The sequence below is a fragment of the Aspergillus ochraceoroseus genome (genome assembly GCF_002846915.1).
Source record: "Aspergillus ochraceoroseus IBT 24754 chromosome Unknown P175scaffold_5, whole genome shotgun sequence".
Lineage (NCBI taxonomy): Eukaryota > Fungi > Ascomycota > Eurotiomycetes > Eurotiales > Aspergillaceae > Aspergillus > Aspergillus ochraceoroseus.
Genome location: NW_024468480.1, coordinates 67,528 through 80,405, shown reverse-complemented (window position 1 = coordinate 80,405; position 12,878 = coordinate 67,528). Strand labels below are relative to the sequence as shown.

At 50.2% G+C, this 12,878-nt stretch overlaps 7 protein-coding genes across 7 annotated transcripts; 4 read left to right on the top strand and 3 right to left on the bottom strand.

Annotated features, from left to right (window-relative positions):
* The first annotated feature begins 66 nt into the window (after positions 1 to 66).
* Positions 67 to 1,359, top strand: P175DRAFT_0501924 (sugar phosphate isomerase/epimerase family protein). Its single transcript, XM_040897268.1, has one exon. It carries the CDS (start codon positions 103 to 105, stop codon positions 1,189 to 1,191), a length of 1,089 nt encoding a protein of 362 aa, XP_040751144.1. The 5' UTR covers positions 67 to 102; the 3' UTR covers positions 1,192 to 1,359.
* Positions 1,360 to 1,361: 2 nt separating this feature from the next.
* On the bottom strand, positions 1,362 to 2,257 carry P175DRAFT_0493576 (uncharacterized protein; the record flags this gene model as incomplete). The annotated part of the gene is made up of 2 exons (XM_040895974.1): positions 1,362 to 1,918; positions 1,984 to 2,257. The coding sequence occupies 2 exons, from the start codon at positions 2,255 to 2,257 to the stop codon at positions 1,362 to 1,364; spliced, it is 831 nt and encodes a 276-aa protein (XP_040751143.1).
* A 770-nt stretch (positions 2,258 to 3,027) lies between these two features.
* On the bottom strand, positions 3,028 to 4,794 carry P175DRAFT_0509758 (putative amino acid transporter; the record flags this gene model as incomplete). Its single annotated transcript, XM_040898449.1, has 1 exon — positions 3,028 to 4,794. One exon carries the CDS (start codon positions 4,792 to 4,794, stop codon positions 3,028 to 3,030), a length of 1,767 nt encoding a protein of 588 aa, XP_040751142.1.
* A 314-nt stretch (positions 4,795 to 5,108) lies between these two features.
* Positions 5,109 to 7,157, bottom strand: P175DRAFT_0501922 (Zn(II)2Cys6 transcription factor domain-containing protein). The gene is made up of 4 exons (XM_040897267.1): positions 6,744 to 7,157; positions 6,150 to 6,656; positions 5,964 to 6,098; positions 5,109 to 5,907 (listed from the first exon to the last, which is right to left on the bottom strand). The coding sequence occupies exons 1-4, from the start codon at positions 6,798 to 6,800 to the stop codon at positions 5,203 to 5,205; spliced, it is 1,404 nt and encodes a 467-aa protein (XP_040751141.1). The 5' UTR covers positions 6,801 to 7,157; the 3' UTR covers positions 5,109 to 5,202.
* Positions 7,158 to 8,025: 868 nt separating this feature from the next.
* P175DRAFT_0516827 (uncharacterized protein) lies at positions 8,026 to 9,202 on the top strand (the record flags this gene model as incomplete). Its single annotated transcript, XM_040898935.1, has 2 exons — positions 8,026 to 8,144; positions 8,202 to 9,202. The coding sequence occupies 2 exons, from the start codon at positions 8,026 to 8,028 to the stop codon at positions 9,151 to 9,153; spliced, it is 1,071 nt and encodes a 356-aa protein (XP_040751140.1). The 3' UTR covers positions 9,154 to 9,202.
* A 681-nt stretch (positions 9,203 to 9,883) lies between these two features.
* Positions 9,884 to 11,067, top strand: P175DRAFT_0516826 (SDR family NAD(P)-dependent oxidoreductase). Its single transcript, XM_040898934.1, has 4 exons — positions 9,884 to 10,086; positions 10,159 to 10,412; positions 10,473 to 10,686; positions 10,756 to 11,067. The coding sequence occupies exons 1-4, from the start codon at positions 10,044 to 10,046 to the stop codon at positions 11,049 to 11,051; spliced, it is 807 nt and encodes a 268-aa protein (XP_040751139.1). The 5' UTR covers positions 9,884 to 10,043; the 3' UTR covers positions 11,052 to 11,067.
* Positions 11,068 to 11,769: 702 nt separating this feature from the next.
* On the top strand, positions 11,770 to 12,774 carry P175DRAFT_0532691 (cupin domain-containing protein; the record flags this gene model as incomplete). Its single annotated transcript, XM_040899992.1, has 1 exon — positions 11,770 to 12,774. The coding sequence occupies one exon, from the start codon at positions 11,770 to 11,772 to the stop codon at positions 12,772 to 12,774; it is 1,005 nt and encodes a 334-aa protein (XP_040751138.1).
* Positions 12,775 to 12,878: the final 104 nt, after the last annotated feature.

Here is a 12,878-nt window from a genome sequence, read left to right as displayed (position 1 = left end):
ACCCCAGTATAAAAACATCATCCCCCCCCCCGCAACCCCAGATTCATGGTTCATAACCCCCCCCCCCCCCCCTTCTGCAAAGACAGTGGATTCCAATCGAAAATGTCTCCTCCCTTAGGTATAGCCACTCTTTCCCTCGGGAACGCTCGGTATCATCGTTTAAAACCTCGTATTGAAGCTGCCGCCCGCGCCGGCTACCAATGGATCGACCTCTTCGATGAGTGCTGGGCCGCTTACCTGGAGGAACACGGTCTTGCCGGGGACCAGCTCTGGGAAGCAACGGAAGAGAATCTCGGTGTAGCTCGTCAACTTGGCGATTTGGTGAAATCCCTGGGCATGCGGATAGCCTGCACGCAGCCCCTCCGCGCAATCGAAGGCATCAAGGATCCCGCCGAGCGCCGCGCCACCCTTGACCGGGTCGCCAAACGCTTCCCATTCATGCGAGCTTTCGACACCGATCTCGTTTTCATGTGTGCCAATGTCCGCACCGATGCGGGCGTTACAGCAGACCTGCAGACCGTTGCTCGAGATCTGGCTGAATTGGGGGACATGGCAAGGGCTTACTCGGATGCGGACGGGGGTCCTCTGCTCCGGATTGGATACGAGGGGCTGTCATGGGCTCGGAGAAACACCTGGGCCTCGACATGGGAAGCGGTCCGAATGGCCAACCGACCCAACGTCGGACTGATTGTCGATGCTTTCAACGTTTTGGCCGTGGAGTTTGCGAACCCTTATCACCCTGACGGCCACGGCAGGATCTATGCCACGCTGGAAGAGTCACTAGATGTGCTCCGTGCCTCGCTCACAGCTTTAGTGGCCACTGTTCCCGGGGATCGGATTTTCTTCTTTCAAGTTGCGGATGCCGAACGCGTGGATCCAAGGACCTTCAGGCCTCCTACAGACCCGACAGTGCCTCGCTTACTTCCTTGGTCGAGAGGACATCGACTTTTCCCTTACGAATCGCATCTCGGGGGGTATATGCCGGTTGAATTGGTGGCTGCTGCGGTTCTTGCAACCGGTTATCGCGGTCCCTTCTCGTTGGAAGTATTCAACAACTCACTCAATGTCCCTGGGGAGGATGTACCCACCACACATGCCCAGCGTGGTATCGCTGGGCTGCGGAAGTTGGTGGAGGAGATTCCCAAAGTGCCATCATTCTGGGAACGGGGAAAGATGTTCGGGAGATTGTGATATATCACCTTTGTTTCGCAAATAAATATTCTAGAAAAGGGAGATAGAATCTGTTCTCCACGTTTGTCAGTTCTATCGACGTGCTCTATTTTTATATCATAGATTTGCGAGATATCTCATAGTAAATCATCCATCTAATCATCAAATCATGCATATATATATATATACCTCTAAAATAACCGGTGCCTTAACAGTGATTCATCAACCCTTTCCATCAACTCCTCCGTATGTGGTCTATTTCCCAGTTCCCCCGGGGACTCCCGACCTCCAGACCTTGGAGTGGGAGAAGGTATAGGTCCATAGCGATGATGCAGCCCAGATACTGTCGTTCCGCTCTCACTTCCCTCGCCTGACTGCCGAAGCTGACGACGACGACGCTCCCAAACCGCCCACAGGACACCACCCATGGCTAGTAACCCTAGCGGCAGGCCAATCCCGACGCCGATAGCAAGGCTGGGCGAGACTTGGGATGTTGATGTTGTGGTCGAAGAGCTCTCACTGTTGGAGTCGGAGTCGGAGTCGGACGACTCATCATCGGAAGAGGAATTACGTGAAAGAGCTGCATATCCGATCACCGCCGCTCCCCGGGGGATTTGAAAGGGGCCATCGCCGTACTTGCACGATGTTCTATCGTCTTCCGTCAGTACCGCGCCGCAGCAGTACTTGGAGTCCTCGTCATCATAATCCACATGAATGATCGGAATCCTGCTCTGCCTGGTGTAGCGGGCTGCCCGTTTTGTTAGTTGGCATGATTCTAATCAGGAAAGCGAGATCAGGACCATAAAAACATACAGCATGGTGCATAGCAGTTAGCACTCCAGTTTCGATCGGTGCAGCTTCCCTGGGAAAGCGCCATGCCCCGATCTCCCTGGAGAAAGCATAGTCCATTGGACAGGCAAATGTCATTGGTATTACAGCAGTTGACTACCGTTCCCGAGCCACAGGGAACATCGCCCGTAGCCTGAGAACCATCGAGATTGTAGCAAGTAGTACTTGAATTGGTGGTAGTGCTGCCAGCAACGAGTGGAAGTAGGGCTGCGAGCGCGAAACCGAGCGTATACTTCATGGTCGTCAATGGGAACAGCCAGAGAACCGGACTAAGTCACTATAGTTGTCGTATTTAGTGATATAGACCTAGCCATCTAGCTAGGGGAACACGACTCGCGCCCTCATATATATATAGTAAACAGACCCGACCCCGTGGGAGTAAGTCTGACGCTAAAAAAGAAGCACACGCCGGGATCGACCGGCGCAGCACGGAGGCTTATCTGACTCTAGTTACCAAATACGCATCTGGGCGGTATATTAATAGCATGGGAATTGGGATTTTGCCGGGGCTGGTGTTGGTCTGAAACCTGTTGCATAGGACTGACCGAGGGGTCTTATTTGCTGATCTCGCTATGTTATACAGCCTCAAGAGAAGAGATAGGATAATCCGAAATAAGGTCCCCGGCATAGAATTCAGCAGAGGAATCAGATCCAGCCACGACTCCGAACCGTGCAGCGGAACGTCTTTGATCACCAGTAAGAGTTTGTGTGACCGGGAATCCAACACGAACTGCAGGCTGCGCTGTTGATAGCAGCCTTTGCTTAGGTCGTACTGAATTCCTTTCTGGGAATTCTACGCCGAACCAAGGTTGAATTTATCCCCGTCACTACCTAAGTAAGGCAGTCTCTCGCCAGGATACACTCCATATGATGCTCTAAATCTCCTTGAGACTTCGATTCTGACTCTAACTCTGACTCTGGCCCTGACTCAGACTCAGATACACCAATTTTCGCCCTCTCCGGGTCTCGAGTTTTGTTGAGAACAAGAGAAGATACAACCAGCCCAGGTTATTTCCCCAACATCCAGACTGACACAGTCGCAGCCGTGGTGTAAATCATAAACACGAACCCGAGAACGATCATAGCAAGGTCGCCTCGCTTGGCCCATGGAGACTCCGCTATTCCCTTCCAATGCAGGTAGGCAGGGTAGATGTACACCAAGGGTACACATGCGAACGATCCGATCAAGGACACGAATTTGTCCAGGTCCCCCGCCCCAACCGCTGATAGCAGTCCGCATCCCAGGACTGCCACTGTCCGAAAAACGTTCTTCTTCCATTTGATCCACGGGTCTCGTTTCCCTGACACGGGGCCGAAAAGCCTGCCCTCGATGATCCGAACGGCGGGAAACAGTTGAATAGGCGTTCCGACAAGAATGGCGAGGGAATAAAGAAATTGAACGGTATTGACTAACCGGCTGGTCTGGGGGAAATTACTGAGGATCTCGGTCTTTGTCTCAGAGCCAAATGTCGCATACGAAAGGGCCCCAACCGCTGTGAAAAGCACCGTGATGACGGACATAACCGCATACAGTAGGCCGTCAAAACACTCTGGTCGCTTCATCGAAGACTGGATGGGAAGTATCAAGCCGATGCCCTCAAAAGTAAAGATAGACGATCCGATGGTTAACGTGAATGATTGGGGGTTGAACAACTTCACAGTCGGTGCCACGCCCTGAGTTGCTAACCTGGCAATGTCGTAGCAGTAAATATACCCGAGGCCAAAGAGGATAAAAACATCGGCAAGCAGCGCGACAGGCCCAAGTTTAGAGATATTCCGAATCAATGCGAGAGGCACGAGGACCAGCAACTGTAATACGATCAAGCGTCCAGTAGTGAGAGAGTTGATGGTACTGGGAAGCACCGCCAACAAAAAGGCTCGTACATTCTCTGCAGTGAAGATTATACAAGCACAAACAAATCCAATCTGGGAGATTGTAATTGATCCTAAAATAAGAGTCCGAAGCGGAGGTCCCGCAATTCGTTCGCCGATATCTCCATAGCCGCCCCCATACCGTCTCCGACATTGGAGGAGTAGATGAAAACATATAGTCGTGATTGCAGCTACCGACACCAAGGTGATGGAGGAGAACAGAATGCCGCCATTACGAAAAGCTTTCGGTAAGAAAATGATGCCAGTCCCGACGAATGCCTTCAGCAACGTGAAGAAAGATTTCACGTTGGATGCATCACCCGGACGGGCGGCTCGTTGTCGCTTTCGAGCTCCTAGCAAAGGTCGTCGTTCAGCCTCCAATTGTGCTTCCTCTTCTTCCTCCTCCTCCTCCTCCTCCACGGCCAATGACTCCTCCTCAGTTTCCTCCAGGTCTTCTCCAGCGAAGTTTCCGTACAGGTCTAGGAAATCGAGAAAGGTCACGGTGATGGCGGGATGATCCAGTTGACCATGCTTGTTTCGAATAAAATGACGGCGAAAACTGCCGGGTTCAAGTGCGGCAACACCTTCCTCGATGACATCTTGCTGACGCCGCGGGAGAAAGGAAAACGTGGCCGCTCGTTTACCCATCCGAGCCTGCTTTGTTTTCGCTTCCAGGCGGTACAAATCACGATGGACGTCTCCTCCTTGTAGCTTGAGAGAGGACTGTGGCTCCGAGAATAGGGCATCGTTCGTTGCCTCAAGGTAGTCATCAGGAATGACGGCAGCCTCTTCCTGCAACGAAGCAGTGAACTGCGGGTCAAGGTGTTGAGAGAGGATGTTGGAGTCGTCTCGGGTTTGGGGGTCCTCTTCCGGCTGTGAGGAGCTCGACGAAGGGTCTGCCATAGTGAGTGATTAGACAATAGTTCCATCTAACAAGGTTGAAGTGAGTAGAGCATGACAAAGCCGCCACGACAAAGAGACATTTCAAACTCCCACAGGGAGTGCATCTGCAGCTCTATTTTCCATGGAACTTGGGCGGCCTTCGTTTTGGAAGACAGTGACGATAGTGGTTTTGATTGGTGGATATGCTGACTCAGCGCAGACATTCTCGTAATGTTAAATATGCGAGTGAGTATAATTCAAGGATATGTCAGCTATGCAGAGTAGTGCAAGTAGCTAACTATTGTATATACTTTGGTTTACAAAGATAATTTCTCTACGCGAGTAGTGTCTAGCATGGCTGATGATACAATACTCTTCTTTGTCCGCATCTAGATCCGCTAGGTGGAAAGATTCTACGCCCAAACAAGTTCATAAAGGCTCATACATCTCGTGCTCAATAGGTTGAGACCAGTCCCGAGAATAGTCCGGTATCAGCGGATGTAGCTGACGGAGCTGGCTTTCCAACTTTGTTGGGTTGAGAACTCGATGGTTGAAGTCCTGTTGGTAGTCCGCGATCGATCGTTCAATCAGCGTTCGTAGTGGTTTGTTGTCGATGGCGACCCAGCCGGCCATCAGTCCCAAGGGAACATATCCGGACCCAAAAGGTCGATATATAATTGCATTTTCTGCGATATTAAGCATTTCTGTCGCAAGAAATGTGCCATCGGGCTTCAGATGCCTGTCATTTGTGCCCAGCGCAATGAGCATGTAGTTCATGTATAACGCAATGGTAACAACCAATCCGTACATGCGCTGATAATGGGCATGAAACATCCCAGGCGTAAGTGTGTGACCATTGCTGCCGCCTGGAGTCTCAATCTCTAGCAGACGATCCCGGAACTGGTCACAGACCTCTCGAACGGTTGAGTACAATGCCTTCATCTCCGTCTGCAGAGACAAAATCCCGGCTTGCCCATTAGGATTGTTCCGTGCGCGGCGCAGTATATCTGGCACTCGAGACAAACACCGCAGTATCAGGCCTTCCGGTGCGGTTGAGTCCAGCTCATTCTCCACCATATCTTTCCATTCATCGGCGGTAAGTTGAATATTTGGGTTGACTAGGCCCTCAAACAGCTTATGTAGTGGTTAGTTTCAGCGGGGTGGTGTTGAGAGGGAGGAACGAATCATACGACCGGACCGCGCAAGGATAGTAAGAGGGCACGTTCAAACTCATCCCGTGGGGCGCAACTTTTCCGCGCTTTTAGGATCTTCACAGCCCCCTCCGCATGTCCTGTGAATTGCTGGTTCAGCGGGCCAAGCATATTCTGTCTTCGTCAACTTTTACTCCAAAACCAAAGAGCAATTGGAACGCTTACCTGGACTAGCAGCAACAAAGACACTGCACATAGCGTTTCTGATGTCCCCGCTTTACGAGGATTATCCAGACAGCCCCGCAGAGCGCTTAGAGCACGGGAATATTTCATTAAAGATGCCACCGTGACCTCCTTTCGCGACGAAAAGGTAGCATGCGTTGTGACTAGAGCATCGACGGCGGCATCCAAGGCTTCGTTGAAGCCTAGATGAGCGGGTACCAAGGTTAAATAGTCTCCGTAAGCCCACATCAAGTTATATCTCAAATCCGTTGCAGGTCTGATGGTAGCCACGAGAGCTTGAGCTAGAAGAGTGACAGCATTACTTGGAGCCACGAACACAACTTGACCTTGGCCTTTCTGTAGTTCTTGTTTGGGGCGGGGCGGTGGTGCTCGCTTTCGCCCAATATTTGTGCCGTACTCCTCCTTGAATTTATATCGCTGTTCTCCAGCTCCAACACACTCAAATCCACGTCGAAGGCATCGCGAACAGGCAGGTTTTGCCTCGTCACACTTGAGAATACAAGAGCATATTAGTGGGCGGGGGTTCCTCTGCATTTTAATCTTAAACCACGCGTAGTTGGCTCAGACGCTCCGTACCTTTTTCTTCTGTTTGCGACAGGCATTACACCCTCTTCCGGAGGGCACACCAGGCATGATTGACGACTTCAGGGGTAGAGAATAAAAAAATTCAAGTAAAGAATGAGGTGCATCTTGGTCAGAGACATCGAGTCAAAGTCGCGATGAACATGAACAATGGTCATACGGATGAAACTCCAGCTTTCAGGCGCCAAGGCTTGTGAGGCTTGGCGTGGCGTAGCGCTGTTGATCAAGAAGCAAAAAAGGCTGGAGATTGGTTCAATATTAAATGCCCATAAAGTTCATAGTTACCCATGGATATACAGCTTATTCGGAGCTGGATGCACTGAGATCTGGCTAAACGCAGTTCTGTTAACGACCTGTTGGCGCTGGCCGTTGCCCATGCGCAGGGTGACCCTGGAATTTATATATAAGCCCATAACAACGCTCAAATGGCACCGTGACTACTCCATGTTAATGTCACATTCCCAAGGGCTGGCGATTGGTAGACTGCCTCTTTTCTAAGCCGTGTCTTGACATCCGGCCCCATCTTATGGCTGTGTACGGTAATGTCCATATCTGAACTGAACAGATGAATTTTATCGTGGCAGGAGGGGCCAGGAAGGGTAACTATAGTTGTTATCAGCGACAGAGATTTGTCAGACATAATCATTCCCACTTACCTAGCAAAATTCACTGTCTTCTTCTTTATAATCTAATCCGTCAATGCCTCTGCCAACGTTCTTATACTGCCGAAGCCTTCCAAGAGATATCTCCAGTATACGCCCCGATATCCAAGTTTGCTAACCTGATCAGGCTGAATGGACCGCTCCCCTCCACTGGGCAATTATAGGGAGCCAATCCCCAGAGCGGGAACAGCCCACAGCCGGCTTGCGTAGTGATGTTTTCGGGACGACTACAACTGTCTGGGTAGATATCGATGGATGCCTCTGCCTATTCGAGGATTTCTTCAGCGCTTAGCTTCACTGCGCTTTGTTAGCTTAAACAAGAACCGAGCCCCGGGCATCGCCTCCCCTGATTCCGGCGCCAGATTGGTACCGATTAGGTTCATATAGTCCACATCCATTGTACTAGGCTAACCAGTTCGAGTTCGATACAGCGCCGACGAACGCACGGTGACATGGAGTAAATACGTCGATCAAAAAGCAAGATGGGGAGATATAAACTACGGCTCCAATCCTCTCAATATCGTAATGTAGAGCTGGACAAGATTAACCTTGGATAAAAGATTTCGGTTCTTCTGTTGAACACGCGACATCACGCCTTACGACACTTCTATATCATGGTGTCTGGGTTGGACCCGGAGACAGGCGCCTATGGCTACAAGCCCAGCCATGTGCTCCCGATTGTCTTTGCGGTCGTGATGAGTGTCTCACTTATCTCACATACCTACCAAAACTTGTCAGCGTCCCCCTTCCAATAAGAAATACTCGTCACCCTACTAACGGCGACATTTAGCCATTATCGGTTCTGGAGAGTCACCTTCTTCATGTGCTGGGGTGGACTTATCTATGTCACAGGATGGATCTTACGCGCCATCTCCAGCCACCATCCTACCAACGTCAACCTCTACATTGCCCAGTACATCTTCATTTATGCCGGCCCGCCCGTTTATTCGGCTGCGGCGTACAACCTTCTGGGTCGCATTATGAACTATATCCCCATGTTCGCCTGGCTCAACCCGAACCGAACCACCTACTTCTTCGTCTATATTGGGGCTCTTGTCGAAGCCCTCACCGCAGCGGGTGCGGCTCGAGCTGCCACTAGTAGCCGCGACCCCGATATGTATCAAAGCGGCATGACCCTTGTAGGGATCGCGGTGGTCCTGCAGTGCGTTATTGAAGGAATCCTGGTCGGTGTAGTCGCCATGCTCCACCGTCGCTGCCACAAGGCCAGAATGGTCCCTCCGAATCTGCGGATCTTGTTTTACACGCTGTACGGCACATCGGCCTTGGTAATGGTGCGATGCATTTTCCGCGCCATCGAATCCATGAACACAACGAGTAGGGACAGTTGCAACGACATATGTGCGGCAGTGTACGGTAAGGAATGGCTACTTTACGCGTTTGATGCCGCGCCTATGGTCGTTTTCACCTTTTGGGTCAACCTACTGCACCCTGGACGCAGTCTCCCACGCGACAAGAAACAGTACCTTGACACTGATGGCATGTCGGAGCGGATGGGCCCCGGTTGGATTGATAAGCGATCTACCGTCGAGACATTTATTGATCCGCTGGACTTGACTGGGTTAATCAGCGGCCAGAAGTCACACATGAAGTTCTGGCTTGAACCCGAGCAATGGCCAGTGTGTGAAGATAGCTTTGCAGGTCGCACTGCTTCGAGTGTGGCAGGGAGGTCCAGCCGCTCTCCTAAGGAGCGTGGTCTTGACCTGGAAGTTGTGACTGCTTGATTTTAGTGTTGAATTCACCCACTCTATATAGATTTCTTATGTTTGCATCTGCTATTAGTATTATATGCTTTGTAATGATACCATACGCGACCCTTTGAGCACATACTAGTAACTATGTCTTCATCCACATGTCTTCCCTCATGATATGCTGGCAGAACCGGCAAACTCCATGCAGGTGGCGATGAGTATAGCCTGGTTCAAGGTCCCGGAGTGCGATGCCGCGGACGTTGCCAACAAATTAGCTACATCATTGGCGCCTAGCTAGGTAAGTGAGTGAAGGGCCACGAAACTAACAGAAGACAGGAATTCAACATGAACCGTCAATTGGCGTACGGGAGAATCGCTGCGGGGTGGATTCAAGGCCGCAGTAGACAAGAAAAGATGTGTGGAAGGAGGAATACCTACTGATTAGCTCCGGTAATCTGACATGATCTGGGATCCATTTGGATTAACAAGCGCAAGATTATTCGGAGTATTTATGGAACTCCGTACGCAGGCGTGCACGATATCGGGTCTGTTTCTGGAGTTAAGAAGTGTTATAGCAATGAATGCCCACTGAGAACATCCTCCGTACCTGAAAGACGAAAACGCCAGAAATTCGGCGTCCGACAACTTTTTTATACACGCGGTGATAATCCGGACATAGGAGCCCCGTCTTAAAGCCGAAGTTGGTCTGTCGCTTCTTTGTTGAAATTCGCCCACGATTTTTCATGTATGATTCATCGCTCGAGTTTTATTATATTATACACGCTGGTTGCTCCAAGATCTGAATATAGATTTGTGTCTTCCCTTTACGCGCTTTCCTCTAGCCTGCCTATACATGTGAGGGGATAGTACAGTGTGTGTATTGCGTGCGAATACAAGTCGCCAATCCCAGCTGAGCTCTGATTATGTCACTTTATCTGAATGGCGTGGCACTAGTCATCGGTGCAGGTAAATATTTGTGTTGAATTCAATTCTGCTAATTTTCTTCCCGCCCGTTCTGATATGTTGTTGAGAAACCAGGCAGCGGCATTGGCCGGGAATGCGTCCTGGGATATGCCGGCGAGGGTGTTCGCAGCATTGTGCTGGCTGATATAGATTATGATGCAGCGTTGGATGCAGCCCAAGAGAGCGAAACGGTGGCTACAAATCCGGCCTTTAAAGCGCTTCCTGTGCGTGTCGATGTAACGGACCCGAAGAGTGTGGACAGTATGGTCAAAAGAACAGCACGCATGTTTGGGCGCATCGATTATTGCGTCAATGGTGCTGGCTGTGATGTAAAGGACCCATCCACTATCGACGCATCAGACCTAGAACATATAAACTGATTTTGGCAGGTTGTGGTGACGGGAACCTTGAACTGCATCCAGGCGATAGTGCCTGTGATGAGGAATCAGAGTGTTGGGATATACAAGGCCCGGGGGCGAACTCGCGAAACCAGTAGAGGAACGATCATCAATGTGGCATCTCACAGTCCATTTGTGCTCACGCCGCAAATGCCCCAGAATACCACGACTAAACACGCGGTTTTAGGGTTGACAAAAAATGCTGGTGAGTTACTATGTACGCCGCAGCTAATTTGCCTCAGAGCTGATGTATACACAATTTCTGGCGGAACAGCGCTGGAGAATGCGCCCCATGGTATCCGCATTAATGCGGTCTGCCCCGGCTGGGTCGAGAGCCCTACACCTGATTGCAATGAAAATGCAAGCCGTCCCCATATGGTGGAAACAATGATCCCCATGTCCCGTACAGCAAAACCGGAGGAGATTGCCGATGTCGTTCTTTTCTTAAGCAGCCCAAGGTCTAGCTATGTGACCGGAGCTGCCTGGTTAGTGGATGGAGGCATGGCCCTACAGGCGTCCACGGTGATGAATGGAGCACCACAACTGGAAACTTCTTGTACGCCATCTTAGCATACCTAGGTTAGAGCGAGCAGGAGGTTAAGTGATATATACTTGTCTCTCGAAGCTCCAGTTCGTACTCTGCTTGCCCACTGGACTTTAGCATTAGGGTTGGTCCTTAATAATATTCCTATTATGAATCTATGTTACTTTATGAGATGTATTTACAAGGCTTTATGAACCGTCGCCTAACTCTAACAGAAAGGTGTTGTTATACAAAGACGGACCTCTCCAAGTTCAACACCTCCAGACTGGATACAAATCTGCCATTCGAGTTTGGTTGCTAGGATAGCCTAGAAACTATCTAGACCTAGTCTTGTGCCTGCTTGGAGAATTATCGAAAAAGGAAGTAAATTTCGGCAAACGGAGAGATTGTTGATTTTCTTCTTCGTCATCCTGTCAGATTGCAGTGGTGTCACCATACATGCTCCTCAGTACCACAGCACATTGCACGAGTTGACCCCGCCTCGATCTCAATACTTCGATCCTCAACACTCGCACAAATACTCCAAAGTTTAGCATCACTCGATCCCCGGCTACCCAGGACTATCTCGGTCAAATTTCAGTGAACGTGGAGCCTGTTCAGTCGGCGACGCATACTAGAGGTACCTATTAAAAGCCAACATCGCCGATATTTCGACAAGCCCAACAGGGCCAATTGGCTTCTACCGGTCTCAATGCCAATACATTCTCTATAACTTCCATCGGCTTATTGTCTCTCAGTATAACCATGCCTATGATTACCGAGCTCATCGATTCTATTCCGGAAGCGTCGGAGATTTCCCATCTTCAGCATGACGAAAATCTCTTCCTCCAATCCTCAGATCCCAACGATTGTCCTATGTCGAAGGACAGCGCTCCCCTGGCGGCCATCCATTCCAGACAAGACTTTGTCACTATGAAGTTTGGGCCTCCCAGAGATATATATGGCGGGAACTCCTTACGACTGGAATGGCAGCAAATGGATAATCGGCAGCCTTTCTACCACCGCAATGGAGATGCCTACGAGATATCCTACCAGGTGTCGGGTGAGCGGACGTTGATCACAGGGCTAGGGTCCATCAAGCTCCATCCGGGAGAATTTTGTTTAATTCCTCCATCAGTGACCCACGACAACTATGGCAGGAGAGAAGTCCACATCCTCTTCTACATCTTTGGTCCGGTGGAGGAGTCGGGCAAGATCACCGGAATAGCAGAGTTGAAACCCACCCCGTTCGACGGCTGGTCTCCCCAGATGGTCACTGAGATGTATAACACGGGCCTAGGGGAAACGGGATGTGATTTTACAACATCCACGCTGGATGAAGTCCTCCTCACTAATGGTCGGCTAAATAACCATCCTCAAAGCCATCTGCTACTCACCGCTAGACAGCCCTTGGGGTTGAACAGCGAGCCCGAGTGGGTTTACAAGTCTCCGTCGGTCTGGATTGGAGGTTGGCGGTTAGAGCACTCTCCAGGCCATGTATATTACCGTCATTCACTCGCAGATGCTATTCAGTGTCAAATCCGAGGCAAGAGGCTGGTGGTCTCTCAACGAGGGATGATCCTGATGGAACCTGGCGACTTTATCTCCATTCCCAGAGGATGCGCATACACAAGCATTATCAGTGATGAGAGCTTCCATATCCAGATTTTGACCACCAACGCCGTCATTGAAAAAGCGGAACTCTCCAAAACAGCCAGCGAAATATCTCTACAGTTCATTCAGGCTGCTAGAGAGAAGGTGTCAGGATGACCCTTTGAATTTTGAATTATTCTGACGCTGTATGTTTTCGGTTTCTTGATTTATTTTACAAATATATATATATTCCATGTTACAAGATGTTTATCGCGCGGGGC

Coding starts and splice junctions, on each gene's coding strand:
- P175DRAFT_0501924 (XM_040897268.1), top strand. CDS start 103: ATGTCTCCTCCCTTAGGTATAGCCACTCTTTCCCTCGGGAACGCTCGG.
- P175DRAFT_0516826 (XM_040898934.1), top strand. CDS start 10,044: ATGTCACTTTATCTGAATGGCGTGGCACTAGTCATCGGTGCAG. Junction 10,087..10,158: donor GGCACTAGTCATCGGTGCAG/GTAAATATTTGT, acceptor TTGAGAAACCAG/GCAGCGGCATTGGCCGGGAA. Junction 10,413..10,472: donor TCAATGGTGCTGGCTGTGAT/GTAAAGGACCCA, acceptor TGATTTTGGCAG/GTTGTGGTGACGGGAACCTT.
- P175DRAFT_0501922 (XM_040897267.1), bottom strand. CDS start 6,800: ATGCCTGGTGTGCCCTCCGGAAGAGGGTGTAATGCCTGTCGCAAACAG. Junction 6,657..6,743: donor GTCGCAAACAGAAGAAAAAG/GTACGGAGCGTC, acceptor TGTATTCTCAAG/TGTGACGAGGCAAAACCTGC. Junction 6,099..6,149: donor CTTTGTTGCTGCTAGTCCAG/GTAAGCGTTCCA, acceptor TGACGAAGACAG/AATATGCTTGGCCCGCTGAA.